At 46.6% G+C, this 16,388-nt stretch overlaps 1 protein-coding gene across 1 annotated transcript; it reads left to right on the top strand.

Annotated features, from left to right (window-relative positions):
• The first annotated feature begins 7,095 nt into the window (after window positions 1-7,095).
• On the top strand, window positions 7,096-10,807 carry IFI6 (interferon alpha inducible protein 6). The gene is made up of 5 exons (XM_054571505.1): window positions 7,096-7,264; window positions 8,727-8,828; window positions 9,174-9,248; window positions 9,329-9,478; window positions 10,591-10,807. Exons 2-5 carry the CDS (start codon window positions 8,759-8,761, stop codon window positions 10,689-10,691), a joined length of 396 nt encoding a protein of 131 aa, XP_054427480.1. The 5' UTR covers window positions 7,096-7,264; window positions 8,727-8,758; the 3' UTR covers window positions 10,692-10,807.
• Window positions 10,808-16,388: the final 5,581 nt, after the last annotated feature.

Genomic DNA, 16,388 nt, shown 5'->3' with positions numbered 1-16,388 from the left:
TCCTCCAAAGAAACAGAACCAATTGGATGTATAGAGAGATAGACAGACAGATATATATAGATATAGGTGATATATCTATTTCTATATATAAATAAAATCTATATATAGATTAGAGAGAAAGATAAATAGAAAGAGAGTGGTTTATTTTAAAGAATTAACGCATGCAAGTCCACAATCTACAGTGTAGGCTGGCAGCCTGGAAACCCAGGAAAGAATTAGTGTTACAGGTCAGGTCCAAAGGCAGGCAGCAGGGAGAACTCCCCCTTCTAAGTGGGAGTTGTCTTTTTTTATCCTAAGGCCTATCAACTAATTGGATGAGGTCCACCACATTAAAAGGGTAATCTACTTTTCTCAGAGTGTACTAATTTAAATGTACTCTCATATAAAATCTACCTTTATAGCAACATCTAGACTACTGCTTGGCCAAATATCTGGGTACTATGACCTAGCCAAGTTAACATATAAAATTAACCATCACACTGCCCTATAGTTTATTTCTACAGTATTATTTATGATCTAATATTTTGGCTGAGGTTGTGTTCCCATCATATCCCCATTCAGTTTACCTGTCTGGCCTCCAGGAAAACAAATGTATCATGGTGGATGATGGCTTGACTACTGTGATGTAAGCACACGATAGCCCCAATCAGAGCTACTCTACTCAGTGTGGTATCTTTTTAAAAATGTTTTTATTTATTGATTGGAGAGAGGGAGAGAAACATCAGTTTGCTCTTCCACTTATTGATGCATTCACTGGTTGATTCTTGTATGTGCCCTGACTGGGAATTGAACCTGCAACCTTGGTGTATCAGGACAAAGCTCCAACTGGCTAGGGGCAGTATCTTTTTAAATTTTTTTAAAAATTGATTTTTAGAGAGAAAGAAGGAGGGAGGAAGGGAGGGGAGAGAGACAAGAGAATCATTGATTTGTTATTCCACTTATTTATGCATTCATTGGTAATCCTTATATATGCCAACTGGGGATTGAACCCACAACCTTGATGTACCGGGACGATGTTCTAACCAACTTAGCTACCCAGCCAGGGCCTGAATGTGGTATCTTTACTGGAGCATATCAGCACAAGCTCTAAAACTTGTGTATGATTATAGATTTAGCAAATGCTTTCTTTCTCTTTTTTAAGTATGCTTTCCTTCTCTTTAAGTTTATTTTTAATTGTAGTTGACATACAATATTATATTAGTTTCAGGTGTACACCTATTGATTAGAAATTTACATACCTGACACAGTGATCCTCACAATGTTTAGTAATCATCTGTTATCATACATAGCTATTACAATACTACTGACTATATTCCCTATGCTGTACATTACATCCCATGACTTATTTTTTTAAATTGATTTTAGATTGAGAGAGGAAAGGGGAGACAGAGAGAGACATCGATTTTGTTGTTCCACTTATTGATGCATTCATTGGCTGATTCTTGTATGTGTCCTTACAGGGGATCAAACTCACAACCTTGGCGTATCAGTACAATGTTCTAGCTAACTGAGCGACCTGGTCAGGGTGTGACTTATTTTATAACTTGCAGCTTGGTACTTCTTAACTTCCTTCACCTTTTCCACTACCCCTCCCCCGACACCCCATAAATGCTTTCTTTTTAATGCCCATGAAAAGGGACGGTGGAAGGCAGTTTGCTTTTCACAATGTCACAATGATAGCACCTTCATTCTCTTCCCTCAGGGCTTTGTTAACTTTCCAGTTCTCTGTCATAATGCAGCCTGCAGGGACCTTGGTCACCTTGACATTCTACAAAACAACATGCTGGTCCACTACATTAATGACATCATGCTCCTTGCTCATAAACAGGAAGCGGTAAGAGCACCATGTTTGCCAGAGAGTGGGGGATAAATTACATGAAGATTCATGCTCCTGCACACTGGGAACATTTTTAGGAGTTCCATGGCTTGGGGCATAGGAAAAGTTATCTCACCTCACCCATCCAACCACTTAAAAACAAGCACAATGTTTGGTGGGTCTCTTTGAATTTTGGAAGCAGAATATATACACTCAGAGCTGTTGTACTTCTCCAATCCTTTATTGGGTGACCTGGAAGGCTGCCAACTGTGAGTACTGCCCAGAGCAAGAAAGTGCTGTACAGCAGGTTCAAACCATAAAACAGTCTATGCTGCCGCTTTGGATTATATGATCCTGCAGATACAAGGTTGCTGGAGGAATCCATCAGGGATAAAGATTCTGTAGGGAGTCTGTGAAAGCTCTAATAGAAGGGTTGCAGGGAGAACCCCTAGGATTCTGGAGTAAGGCCATACTCACCATTTGAACAAAAAGGTCCTGATGTGTCACTGGCCCTAGCAGTGACTGAGCATCTGACCACTGGATGCCAGGTAGCTATGTGTCTTAAGCTAGACGTTATCAGACAGGCACAGCAGCAATCCAATATGATGGAGGTGGTACATTCAGTCCTGGGCTCAAAGAGTCCAGAGGAATGAGTAAATCCAATGAACAGGCAGTTCAGACTCCCATGGCACCTAAATATGTTGATCTGACACCTCTACTTTAACCCGTACCTATGGCCTCACGGAGGATTCTCTGCAGCCAACTGATAAAGAAGGAAAGGAATTAAATCCATTTCACAGATAGGTCAATGAGATATTTTGGCACCAGCTAGAAATGGACTACTCTATTATGGCCGCAGTTGGTGTGGCCTGTGGGGCGTGGGGGAGGGCCGCTGCAGGGAACATGGCGCTCTGGGATCTAAGGGTTGCCGTCCAGGGGCCAGCTGAGATGGGAGCAGGGGCTCTGAATCCCGCAGAGCCCGACCCCGGGATGTCACAGATGGGGGAAATAAACACAAGTCGTTGCAGACACTTCTCTGTTTGCCAGGAGAGGGGACGCGGCACATCCCACTAGTGGGGAAGGCACAGGGTCCCTTTGTTCAAAGGCTTTTATTGAAAAGGTTATCAGTGGGGCTAGGTAACAGGAATGCACAAGTTATCTCATTACATCAGTATGTTAATGTTTACAGAGAATAGGTGATGTTACGAAGAAAACAAATGGCAGGAACACACCAATTCACATGGGTCTGAGAGGAGACTAGTAAACAAGAGAGAGGACTAAACAGGAGAGCATAGTAAACATAAGAGCACCTAAGGGTATAGGGTTAGGGTCTGTGAATAATGTAAATTTCCTTCCCAGCATGAGCTGGCTATAGCTTCTGAGGGAAAAACAAAGCTTACTTTAAAGAATTTGCTTTTAGTCCTGATTTCCCTGGGAACCGCCAGATCTGGTTTAGGACTGTCTCTGGTATTGTTTTGAGCCTGAGCCAGGCAGCGTGAGGGAACCAAGAGACAGGGAGACTTCTTTCGGACAGAATGGGGACTCTGGCCACGTCTAAGCCGAGCCGAGGGGTGTGGGCCTTTTTGCCCTTTTTCCATGTCCCCCAATTTCTTGTCTGCTTCCCATACCGGTTGATGTCTGGCTTAGGTTGTTATCTCCATAGGAGAAAACTTACCCGTTATCACCCAGCGACCATCACAGGGCTAAGCAGAGAAGCAGGGGCTACACCCCTGCCAGCGGGGACAGGTTATGTCTCCTCAGTGGCCTGTTTCTCCAAGGCCTCCCTGATTATTTCCAGCCTTGGAGCCCCCCCGTCTGTCAGCGGGGTTACAGTTCCTGAAACCAGACAGGGCATTTCCCAACATTTGGGGGTAGCACTGAAGGTCAGTGGTAAATCCTCCCTGGAGTCAGAACTATGAGCAGTATACTTTGTCATACCCTTTGCATACACAAAAAGATGGACTGAGGTTCAGATATGCACTAATTCCTGATAAGTGGCAAATGATTTGGCTGGCTGATCAAGAGCATGGAAGAGCAAAATTGAAATTTTGAAAATAAGCAGGTCTGGATAAGGGGACTAGTGGATGCAGCTATAGGAGTGGGCAAAAAGCATGCAGATCTTTGTGTCCTACACCGATGCTCACCAGAGACCATCCACCGCAGGAAAAAGCTCTCCAGCCAGATGGTCAGATGTCCTATCCTATGGATGTCAACTAACCTCTAAACTTAGCTACTCTATTGTCTTGCAAAAGACCCATAAAAGAGTGGCAATGGTGGCAATGAATGGACCCAACAAGCTGGGCTCCCTCTCACCAAGGCTGATCTAGCAACTGCCAGCAAAGAGCTAACCAGCCAGCAGCAGGCAGCAGTTTAGCGACGTTGGTCAGGGAGAGCAGGCAGCCACCCCATGACGGGTCATTTATATCAGGCTCCCTTCCACATTGGGGAAGGCAATGACTCATCCCTATTGGAAGTTGCATTTCTTACCCATAGTGCTCCCACAAGCATCACCATCCAAAGGCTTAAAAAACACTCAGTCCATTACCTAGGGCCAGACGACCCATTTTATGGCAAAGGATGTATGGCCACAAGAACATGGGCTTTACTGGTCCTGAGGCAGGAGATAGTCAGGAAGGAGGAAACTCCAGAGGAGCCCCAGGACTAAGACAAAGGACATCAATACAAGACAGAGAAGACAGAGACCCTGTTCAAAGACCGGTTGCCAGCCCTTTTGCAGAAAGGCAAGGTTGACCCCTGCCTTTCTGGAAAAGTGCTGAATCACAGTGAATCATGACTGTACCTGCGCAGGTGATACTGCATGACCCCTCCTTCATTATAACAGCATTATTATAAATTAGCATCGTGGGACCCCTCCTGCTCTGGTAATCAATCAAGGAAAATCATGGGAGACTGCCTGTGCAGTAGCTTAAAAGTAACATAACTAGTTGCACATGCACAATAAAAGCCGGCCAAAACTAGCCAGGAAATATCTGCCCTATGAGAACAGAAGCCCTCTAGCCACTGAGGGCTGATTTCTGCTTGGACTTGGCCCGCTCCCATGTTCTGCAGAGTGTACTATCGCTTAATAAATCTGCTCTCTCTCTTTCTGCTATAAACTCTCTGTGTGTTCAGTTCAATGTATTGGTCACGATCACTAAGAACCTGGTTACATGTGCATATATGCCCATCACCCAGCAGTAGGCAGCTTGAGAGAACAATGGTATAGAATGACTTCATTTCCACAAGCTTTAATCTCCTCTGGATTATAAACAGTCTATGGTAGGGGAGAGAACATGTGGCCAACAGGGTATATGAGAAAACCAAGGCTCACAGGGGCTGGTGACTTGCTGAAGACCACACAGTTAATAAATGGCAGAAGCAGGACTAAAACTTGCCCACAGGATGGAAGCTGACTACATGAAGAGGTGCTTTGGAAATTGCCTTGCCCAGGTACTGGCAGAGGTGTCTAAGGTTTGGCCCAGAGACCCCATAGAGTAACTGGCTCACTGGCTTTATCATTACAGGAAAATCACTGAAGCAAAAGAAGAGCCACTGATACCGGTAGCTAGTTCCACAAAGAAGACTATATTCATGCAAGACCCCTTGAAAAGCCTTGAAGCAAAAATCCCTACCAGGTACTTCCAGTATGATTCCAGAAATGCCTCAACAGAGTCCTTCTTCTGACTCATCTGGCCAGTCTGCCTGGAATATCAAAACTCCATGAGAAATACCATATTATGCCATGTATAACGCGCACATTTTTTGCTCAAATTTTTGAGGGAAAAATAAGGATGCACATTATACATGGGTAGTACTAATTCCGTATCTGTAAAATGACTTTTATTCTTTTATTTATACTTGTGCATTAAAAGTGTAACTCTAGAAAGTAAAAACGATGTCCGTATGCAAAATAATATCCTGGAATACAATAACTGGTTTTGTTTCTAAATATAAATTAAAATGAAAGATTTTTTTCCCCTGAAAATTTGGGCCAAAAACATGGGTGTACATTATACACAGCAAAATACGGTAAATTACTTTCTGTATTAAAGTGCTCCTGAAATGCATCCTGGCTCCAAATCTCTTTCTTAGGTAATCAGAAGATGAATGATTCCCATGATGCCTCCCTCAAAGCTGCAAGCCGAGAAAATGGCTATCTAGAAGAGCTCTAAACTAAAGATGGTAACTATGTTGATTAAACCAAGAGTTGAGAAGTTGTGGAAGGTGTCTCTAGGGATTTTCCAGCCCAAGTCCTGTTCTGGTAGCCATGAGAATTCCTTAATCATGTGAAAATGTGAACCAGTTATAGGATAAAATAAACTCATAATATGGATTTAAAATAATTTTTAAAAAACAGTATATGGTACTTCACAAAACTATTGTGAGACTGGAAAGATCATACACATAGAGCACTCTGCACAGGTCCTGGCATGCAGCAAGTGTTCAAAAAATGGTAGGTATTATTGGTTTTTTTAGATGTTTTTTTAGATTTTATATTCTGAAAATGCTAAAAAGAAAAAGCGAACCAATGCTCACTAAATTGCAAAGCAAATTAAAGGTCAGCAGCAACAGAAGTCCAGGAGAGTTACTATGACAGAATGACAATACCATGGAGCTAGCTACCATTACCTTATAGCATTTAAGAACAGAGTTTGTTATGGTTCACATTAAAATAATATGTACTACTTCATAACCGCCCCACCCCCCAAATTTAGACTGAATACAAACTGGGCTCCTCCTCAGTTAAAAAAATAAAATAAAACACAGTTATTTTTCTTCCAAGACAAATCTTGAAAACAAAAGGGTATTTTAATTATAAATGTCTCCTATTGTCTGATGACCCATCCATAATAACTAAGAGTTAAGAGATTCCAGGCAACTTTGACATTTAATGAAATTTTATCAGCAGATTATAATCCAAAAAAAGATTTCTGAACACCATCACTGGTGTTCATCATTGGTGTTGGATTATGTCATTTACATCATAATCCAACACTAAGAGCAACAAAAATAGGTGGTGTGGGAAATGGTAGGTATTATTATTAATTGAATTGCAAAAGGTCTCTCTCTGGGCCCCAAGAACTGGTTGCTGGGTTTCACTAAGTACAGCAGAGCCGTGGACCCCACCCACTGTAGTGTGACCCGCTTTGAATGTTCAAAATTCCCCCTTGGAATTACACTTTTCTGCCACCAGGGAAAGCAGAGAGGCTGTTACTGAGCAGAGACGGAGGAGAAAACAGAACTCTGCAGACTCTGGGAAATGGAAACTCCAGAGATTCGCCAGCCACGGGGGCAGGAGGAGTGGAATAGAGGAGGGGCAATTGGAATGGGATTACAAAAACAGCCTGCAGCCTGAGAGAGCGGCTGTCCTCCCTCACTGCAGCTTGCCTCCACCAGCAGGCTCCAGGCAGGAAGGCCAGGAAGGTTCCTTCTCTTCTCTCCTCCCAGGTAAACCAAGAAACTATGAGGTATGGGTGTCAAGCAATGACCCTTTGCCAGGCTACCTACCTGCGAGCCTCATGCCGAGAGAGTCAGGATGCTCATTCCTCAGGGAGGCTACTTTTAGTGCTCCGGTCTAAGACTGGTCTGAGGGGAGGGTTGGGGCTTTTAGTGGGCTGAGGTGCAAAACCCCAAGAGGCTTGAGGCTTAAGCTTTTAGATGCCATGTCAGCAATCTGTGGCCTTACCACTGTCATTTCACTTTGGAGGGCTTTAGTTCCTCATCTGCAAAATGATAATCAAGCTACCTTACCTGCCAAAGGACTGGGTGATTTCTGAAACCCTTTAGTCGTAGGACCTAACGTGACAGTGGGTTTATCTTGAAGGATAAATGCAGTAATCTGGAATGGTTGTTAGAAGCACGGGTTTGAGCATCAGTCAGCTGCAGGTTTAAATCTTGATTCTGCCACTTCCTGGCTGGGCAGGCTTGGGAATATTAAACTCTCTGAGCTTCAGTTTCCTTGTCTATAACACATGGTTAAGAACAGCGGGACCTCTGGTACTCCTGTGGTTGTTAGAGGTATAAATGACCTTGTGCCATAAAGTGCTGAGTAAGTGCTCAATCCTGGGGGTGGGGGAGGAGGGTACTGTTTGTTTTTAATTTAAGAAAATTGCATCGAGCTGACAAAAAAATCACATTAGAGGTGAGTTTGGGGGCATATGTAGTTTCCTATTCTGTGGTATAATGGGAAGAACATAGGTTTTGAATTCCGACAGTTTTGAGTGCGCTTCTGGGCTGCACAATTTACTGTGTGACTTCAGATAAGCTCCTTAACCCCTCGGTGCTTTCTTCCTGAAAAACGAAATTGGTGTGGGGCCAGTGTTTGATGCCTGCAATTATTCAATGCATTGGATGAATAAGTTGATCAACAATCATTTTTTAGAAAATTCTAAAAAAATAAAAAAAGAAAATTCTGTGTGACAGGTACGCTTCTAAGTGCTAGGGACACAGTGGTGAATAGTTTCAGAACTCACAGTCACCGTCTACAATAGGCTCTATTAATACCCCCATCTTAGGGACAAGTAAATCGAGGCCCAAGAGAGGCCCCAGTATCCTACCCGAGGTCACACAGGCAGCGATGACAAAATCCAGCAAAGTCGAGAACAGAAACCACAGGAACAGCTGACATCATCGGCCACGGGCCGTGTGCGAGCACGAGCCAAGTGCCAGGCACCTTACCGGAAGAGGCTTCCTTCACGGATTCTCACAGACAGCGGGTGAGGCGGGAACATCACCGCCGATGTTGCCGCGAGGAAACGGAAACCCCGAGGCTTCTTATAGGGATGCTGAGCCCAATCTAGAGCACCTCGCTGCTTTTTATGGACTCATCCTCCAATCGGAAGAGAAAACAGCCGAGCGGATGTGGCTCAAAAATGACTCCGGATCATCCCTTTCGTCTCTCCCTCCCTAGGTCCAGCGACAAAGCTAGCGCGTAGCGCCACCATGCGGCAGAAGGCGATATCGCTCTTCTTGTGCTACCTGCTGCTCTACACTTGCGGCGTGGTGGACGCAGGTAAGGATCCTGGGGCAAAGGGAGGACTTCGAGAGAAAGAAGGTGAAAGTTTTGGAACTCTTGGTTTAGAGATTCAGACGTGCCTCTGAACGAGAGGCGCTATTACAATGGACAGCACAGGCTTGTCATCGCCAGAATCCCAGATTTGAATCCTACTCTGTCAATTCCTCCATTCTATTGACATTTATTCAATGCCAGTTACATGCCAGGCACGACACCTTAGGAAAAAAAAGTCTCTTCCCTTTAGTGAGGCTCTCCCCAGTTCCTGGGCTGTTCCTGGGCATCAGGAACAGAGTAGGGGACTCTGTTCCCTGCTTCACTCTGCTTTGTTCGCTCTCCCGACAGGCAGAAGAAAAGACTCCAACGAGGACAGCGACTCTGGAATCTTGGGTGCCCTGACCTACGTGGCTGTCGGAGGAGGTGGGTCTGGGAGGCTGAAGCTCAGGAAGATGGGGCGGCCCAGGCCGTGGGCGCTGCCTCACCGCCTCCTCTTCCTCCAGGGCTCCTGGCCATGGCGCTGCCTGCTCTGGGCTTTACTGTCACCGGCATCGCTGGCAACTCATTGGCCGCCTCACTGATGAGCTGGTCCGCCGTGGCGAACGGGGGTGGCGTGCCCGCTGGAGGGTTGGTAGCCACGCTGCAGAGTTTGGGTGAGTCGGAGGCCCCGGGCCAGAGACACCAGGGCCACATGGCCTCCCTCTTTACTATTCTGAGTTCTTTCCCCAGGCTTACTCAGCTCTCTGAGGTGGGTATTCTTATAAACCCCATCACATAGTGGGTGAATTGAGGCACCCACTGATTCAGTAATTTACTCAAATTCTCCCAGCTGGCTTGCACTAGAGCTGGGATTCAAACCTAGTCAGTCTGATACTTTGCATTTAGCCTGGTGCCTCACAGATACTTTGACCAAGTCACAAGTCTGTTTTCTCATTTGTTAACCAGGACAATCATCTTCAATTTAACGTTTTATGAATCTGCTCAATCTCAGACACCCAGAGTGGCAGGACAACCCCATTCAATCTCGGACCAACCCTGGCCTCAACTTGTGTTTCTGGAACACCATGAAGGGAATAGATAGAGCTCAGAATGATCCTTCTAAAAAATGTACATTCATATCTATCTCTGTATCTCTCTCTCCCTCTCCTCTCCACTGTTTTCTTTTCCTTTTTCTTTCTCCCTCTTTCTCTCTGAGGGCTCCAACATCCTAAGGAAAAAACACCCCTGACAAACTGTCTCTCTGCCTTTCTGAAGCCTCCATCTTCTCTCCATTCTGGATAACAAAGCCCAAGGAACCAGCCTAAAAGAGCAGAGCCCTTTTCAGAGCGGGCAGAGGGGAAGACACAGACTAAGACATACCCCAGCAATGGGAAGTAAGGGGTGTGGGCTGGGCTAGGAACAACCTTGTGTTATAAGATGGTTTTTCTCCCTTACCTGTGAGTCCCCCAGCACCCACAGAGAGGTCCCCACAAAGGTAGCTGTTATTAGCATTATTAATAATACCATGTGTTCACTGCAGACGTGAAGAGAATGAGTTGTTGTTGTTTTTTTGTCTTTTTCATCTCTGAAACACAGCTCTGTTTTGAGGTGGCAAGTTGAGGGAGGGAGCTGATAGGATTCACTTTGCACAAGTCCTTTCCCCTCTCAGACTCTCTGTTTCTCCATCTGAAAAAGAAGAGGTTGGACTTGAGCAAAGGTTTCCAGATTTTTGGATTCCCAGGCCTGATACCTGGTCTACAAGTGGCCAACTATATTTGCTTTACAGGGGCTAGTGGTGGCAGTACCCTCATGGCCCAGATTGGTGGGTTTCTAGGCTACACCATCTACAAGCATCAAGAAAACAAGAGGGTGAAGGAGGAGGACTAGGAGTCAGAAGCTCCCAAGACACTCACCCCCTGCCCCACTTCTTCTAATTGAAGTCCAGAAGTTTCTCTGTTACACTTTTGAATGAGTTAAATGAAAAAGAAAATAAACTTCTCTCATAAAACACTTTTTCCTGTGAGTCGTCTTTGCTATGAGAAGCCCAGCAAGATCTGGCTCTGGTCTGCCTCATCCACACACCCCACTCTTCCTTCCCCCTAAAGCCAACCACAGTTCCTTGAATCCAACCAGCTGGTTTTGTCCCTGGGCCTTGGCATGTGCCATCCTTTCTGCCTAGAATGTCTCTCTGAAGCCCATAACCCAGCTCAGACACCCCGTCCTCTGGGACTCTTTCCCAGCTGAGCTCCTGTCCCTGTCACACTATGAATGCTCAGGCTGGATTCCACAGTGGCACTGGGGAGGAAGAGCTCAGCCTGTTCTCAATGAGAGAAGCTTCCAGCTACTTCTCTGATTAGGCAGAAACAGACACAAAACCTCCATTTTCTGAAGAAGAAACAGAGTAGTCTCCCTCTGATGGAGCCAGAAGGCCAGACTTTTGGCTTGGGGAAAGTGTGGAACAGCAGCTCTCAGAGGGCTCAGCAAGGCCTCCCTTCCCTCCAAGAACCCTGGGATAGGGCAGACAATCTGCACCTGGAGCATATCCCTTCGGAGTGGGAAGGGAAAGCCAACCGAAGTCCTTGGGGAGATGTGAAATTTGGGAGGCCTGTCCAGGGAAAGCAGAGTGCCAGGACCTAGGCAGGCCAAGGGCAAAGAGACCCTAGAAATCAAATGCCAGTAAAGGTAGGGCTGGTTCCATCACTAGTGGAAAGAGAATCATGCTGTGGTTCTGGTCTTTGAGCGGACACCAGTGTCAATGCCAGCCCATCCCCTGGAGAGGTCTGCACCCTTGTGTGACCCCTAAAACCTTGTCACAAAAGGGCCTCACTTACAATCCAGAAATTCTTCCATTATAAATGTCCATGAATGGCCCTGACCAGTGTGGCTCAGTTAGCTGGGCGTCATCCTGCAAAGCAAAATGTTGCCAGTTGGATTCCCAGTCAGGGCACAGGCCTGGGTTGTGGGTTTTGTCCCAGGTTAAGGCACATGTGAGAGACAGCCGATTGATGTTTCTCTCCCTCTCTTTCTCCTCCCCCTTCCCTTCTCTCTAAAAATAAATACATAAAATCTTTTTTTTTTTGTTTAAAAAAAAAAGGAAAACAAATGTGTATGGATGGGTGGGGAAGAGAGTCATCCGGCTTGCTCATGCCCCCAGGTCCAATGCCACCTCTGCAGATGGCGCTGGGTTGCTTCAGCTGGTTTGCCCTAGGCCCCCAGAGAAGCACTGTTTGTAGAAAAGGTGCATAAGTGGCACTGTCTTGCACCTCGAATACTGTCTCCATGGCTTGTAACCAAGAACAGAAGCTGGGCTGAGTCTCCTAACCTGATACTTACCATGCAAGCCTGAGCAGAGCCCTGCCGTGGCTAGGGCCGTTCATGGGGAGTGGGGGGAGTGATAGACTGGACTTTTGCCCCCAGAGAGAGGTAGAGTCTCATGTATTATACTCTGCTGAGGCCTATTCATTGCACCCCAATTTGTCTATTGGGTTGACATCCCAGAGACATAAGTGTGTGTCCTTCAGCCCCGTCACAGAGGGCTCTGTGCGTAAGTTATCTTTTCTCTAGTGCCTGGAATAGGCCTGGCACACAGAAGGTGCTCAATATATGTGGGCAGAATTGAACCAGAGGTTAGTCTCCACTCTCATCTACCTGTCCCTACATGTTCCCCAATCTTCATGGAAAGGAGTACCTGGATTCTTGTTCTTTCTTTGGGGTTCCCTTGATAATGCCCACTGTTACCACCATATGGATATAGGGGAGGGGGGCCTGTACCCCCTTTAACACCGTGGTCCAAATAAACACAGGCCCCTTACCTTTTACTCAATGTCCTCTGGCACAGATGAGTTTTCAAATGAGACAATGGAGCATAGTAGTTAGGGAAGTTCCCCTGGAGTCCCACAGACCTTGGTTCAATTCCTGCTTTGTGCCCTAGCACAAGTCTCTCCTCTCTGTGACTCAGTTTCCTCCTCTATAAACTGAGAATGATAATAACACCTACCTCTTGGGGGTTTTGTTATGAAATCAGATGAATTAATGAACAAAGAGAGTCTAGTATCATGCCCGGCACATAGTGAGCACTTTGCAAATGTCAGTTATTATTATGATTAGGGACTTGCATAAAACAAAAAAGAAATAGCCAAATGCCAACCAGGAATTAGGTCATCTAACTTTGGAGTCAGGATTTATTCTCTGGGGCTCACAGACCCTATTTTGCCTTCCCCCCTAGGGTGAGCATCCTCCATTTATTCCCTTGGCATCTTATTCGCTTGAATAGCATCAAGGCCAAAAAGAGATGGACAGCTTTACCCTGGATTTTAGATCTGGGGCCTCAGGAGTCCTCAGGCTAAATGACATTGAAGTGACTCATCTTCAAGGGGAGATTCCACCAACCACAAGGTCCCTTTGGGCATGTGCAGGAAACTCCTTGCCTTCTTTATTCTGTGGATATTTACTGGGCACTTTGTCTGTGCCAGGCACTGTGCCAAATGCTGAGGACATCACAGTGGAAGAGACCCATTTCTTACCTACTTGGAGCCCACAGTGCACAAACTTGGAGCCCCGAAAAGCACCCATGACCCCACTTCTCCCTCCCTGCCACCACTTCCTCATCCCCATCTCCTCTCACCTGCTCTGGCCCTTGTCAGCCTTCATAGATCACAATCGCCTTGTCTGCAAAGTACAGGCAGAATGACAAACACAGAACAGAATTCACTAATGCAACAAGTCAGGAGATGCTAATGCACTTTTAGACTCCTCCTTGGCACTGGCCTTCAGAAAAACACAGAGCTGAGTCCTGGCCCTGCTCCAGGGTTGGATGCCTCAGGCAGGTTACTTGTCCTCCCTGAGTCCCAGCTTCCTGGTTTTGTAAAAACCAGTAGGATTGAATGTCATATTCTCCAGGACACTTCCTATTCTAAAACTGCTGAGCCTGAAACATGTGCTTCTGAATCCCCCTGGCCCTGTCAGATCCCAGCCCTCTGAGAGTGGATTTTAATTTTGAAGCTGACAAAAGCCATCTTGTTGTCAACTTTGGTACTAAGGTGGGTGATGGTGCTGAGAGATGCCATGTTTGGTCACAAATGGGGGTGACTAGAAACTAGCAGGGCGGTTCCTCACTCTGAGGTCACACCCAAAGACAAGTCTGACAATAGTTCCCATGTCCGTGGCTGACTTGATGGAAAACAATGCTGAAGTCCTCTGTCCTCATCATTTCTCCCTGGACCTGTGTCCCAGACTATAAAATGGAGAAGGGGAGGAGCTGGAATCTCAACTAGACAAAGAATGCCTTTCATAAGTGCTCAAGTTAGAGCTGTCAAGCTCTTTAGTGAGATTCCTCTATCCAGGGGTTTCTTTTACTCTTTAAGATCCTCCCTAGGCCCTTGAAAGTCAGCTCAGCTGGCTGGCCTCCCACCATTCCATGGTGCTGTGTGCTGGTGTGGCCACCAGGTGACAGTACAATCCCATCCTGGAATCCTTAGCCTGCACCGTCCTTGAGCAGCTCCGCAATTACCAACAGCCCTCCCTGGGCCAGGCCCCATCATGGATGTTAGAGACTGAAATGAACCCAACCTTGTCCCTGCCTGCAGCAGGAGCTCCTGAAGCTCGAGAGAGCGGTCAGTCCCAAGGAACCCTGCAGGGCCTGCCCCCTCCTCTCTCTGTGATCTCCAAACTCCTGGGCCCGGCCTTTTGGACCCTTTACAAGTAGGTCTTCCTCCAGAGCCACAGCCTGTGCTTCTAGACCTGAGCCACAGGGATTAAAAGGAAATGAGAGAAGCACTTCACACATACACACACTTCACTCGGTTGGGCAGCAGAGGTGATGCTAGGCGCAAAGCATCCCTGGACCCAGCCTTGAAGGGCCTGGTCAATAGTAGCTGGAGGGAGCTGAAGCAAAGGAGGCCTGTGGCTTCCTGTGAAGAGCTGAAGAACCACTTCCTTTCAGCAGATGGCTGTGGGGGAGGGGTGAAGATTAGGAAGCATGGGCCTTCTGGCCCAGGGAAAAAGGTAGGGGACCCCAGGAAGGCCTCATGAATGAGGCCCCATGAAGAGGCCCAGAGCACCTTCTTGTTCCCTTCCCTCTGGAGCCTACATGGAGCAGACAGTACAGACAGGCAGGGACACACCCCTCCCATGTGCTGTGAAGCCACAGAAAAGAGAGTGGAGTTAGAGGCAGGCTCATTCGTATAAGGCCAGTAAAGAAACGGAGCTTTTGGTTACTCTAAGAAGCAAGCCCAAGCTCCTAGCCCCAAGTACCCATCCATCCTGAGAACACAGCCCCAGAGACCCAGCCCCAACTTCCCAGCTCCAAGCACCAGCTCCCAGTGGGGCGTCCAGTGCCCAGACAGAGGTTGTCAGGGCCCAGCGGCTCTTCCACTGCAGGGGGAGTGGCCCTGTAGGAGGACTTGTCCCAAGTCATTCTCCCAGAATGTATTTACTGGACTCTCTTTCCCTGTAACCAGCAATAAGGGAAATGCCAGCCCAACCATGATGAATAATCGCAAAATCCAAATCGGTACAATTTTACTGCTTTTGTTCTATTTGTACATACTTGTGTGTCCAGGATGGTACCCAGCCCCCACTCACCTATACTGCCCATCCGATGGAGACCCAGATCTCCCCAGCAGGGATAGAAGCAGGTCAAGGCCAGGGAGGCCTATAGAAACTAGCCCTAGGCAGGAGCCAGGGGCTTGATTTGGGGCTCACAACCCCTTAGCCTCGCTGTGTGATTTTGTCTGGGCCTCCGCCTAGCATCTCTCTGGCCGGTGGACAGCCCTTGCCTGCCTCCTTCAAGGGGTAGTTGTGAGCAGAAGGACAGAGCACCCATAGCCTACCAGGAGCACAGCGTGTTTCAGCAGCTCCAGGTGCCGACCTGAGGAAGAGGCAGAGGGTCTTCATTCAGCCACTATTACTCACCCATTCTCTTGGAACTCATCAACTCAAGCCCATTATTCCCTCAATCCTCCCCACTTCAGGCAAAGGCATCTTCTGGCATGCAGGTACCCAAGCCAGACAGTTCCCCAAAGGCTTTTCCCGAGGACCCTCCAATAACAGCTGCTACTTCACTCTTTTTTCACTCAAATATCACCTCTTCAGAGATGCCCTCCCTGACTGCAAACTTTAAAGTAGCTTCCTTGTTGCTCTCTGCCTCAGTGGTTCCCATATTTTTCTGTACCCTGAAATTACCTGTGGGCTTCAAAAAGTACTAAGTCTTCAAAAACCTATGTCTCACCCACAAAGATTGTGATTTAATAGGTCTGGAGTGCAGCTTGGATTTGGAATTTGAAAATAAACCAACTTCAGGTGACTCTAATGTGCAGACAAACAAGTGTGGGAACCACTGCTCTAGCATATCACCCTGTTTTAATTTTCTGTAAAAGGCCAGTAAAGAAATGGAGCTTGGTTACTCCAAGAGAAGGCCCAAGCACCCAGCCCCAAGGATCCAAGTCCAAGTACTCAACTTCAGAACCCAGCCCTAAGCACCCAGATCCAAAGTGTTACATATGTTAACTCATTTAATTCTTACAACAATCTTTTTTTTTTTGTAATTAAAAAAAAATTATTGACTTTGAGAGAAAGGGAATTGGT

The sequence above is a fragment of the Pteronotus mesoamericanus genome, unplaced genomic scaffold, assembly GCF_021234165.1.
Source record: "Pteronotus mesoamericanus isolate MK-2021 breed Mesoamerican mustached bat unplaced genomic scaffold, CSHL_Meso_final contig_221, whole genome shotgun sequence".
Lineage (NCBI taxonomy): Eukaryota > Metazoa > Chordata > Mammalia > Chiroptera > Mormoopidae > Pteronotus > Pteronotus mesoamericanus.
The sequence above is the reverse complement of the archived record's forward strand: the minus strand, read 5'-3'. Positions and strand labels throughout refer to the sequence as shown.

Coding starts and splice junctions, on each gene's coding strand:
- IFI6 (XM_054571505.1), top strand. CDS start 8,759: ATGCGGCAGAAGGCGATATCGCTCTTCTTGTGCTACCTGCTGCTCTAC. Junction 8,829..9,173: donor TTGCGGCGTGGTGGACGCAG/GTAAGGATCCTG, acceptor CTCTCCCGACAG/GCAGAAGAAAAGACTCCAAC. Junction 9,249..9,328: donor CTACGTGGCTGTCGGAGGAG/GTGGGTCTGGGA, acceptor CTCTTCCTCCAG/GGCTCCTGGCCATGGCGCTG.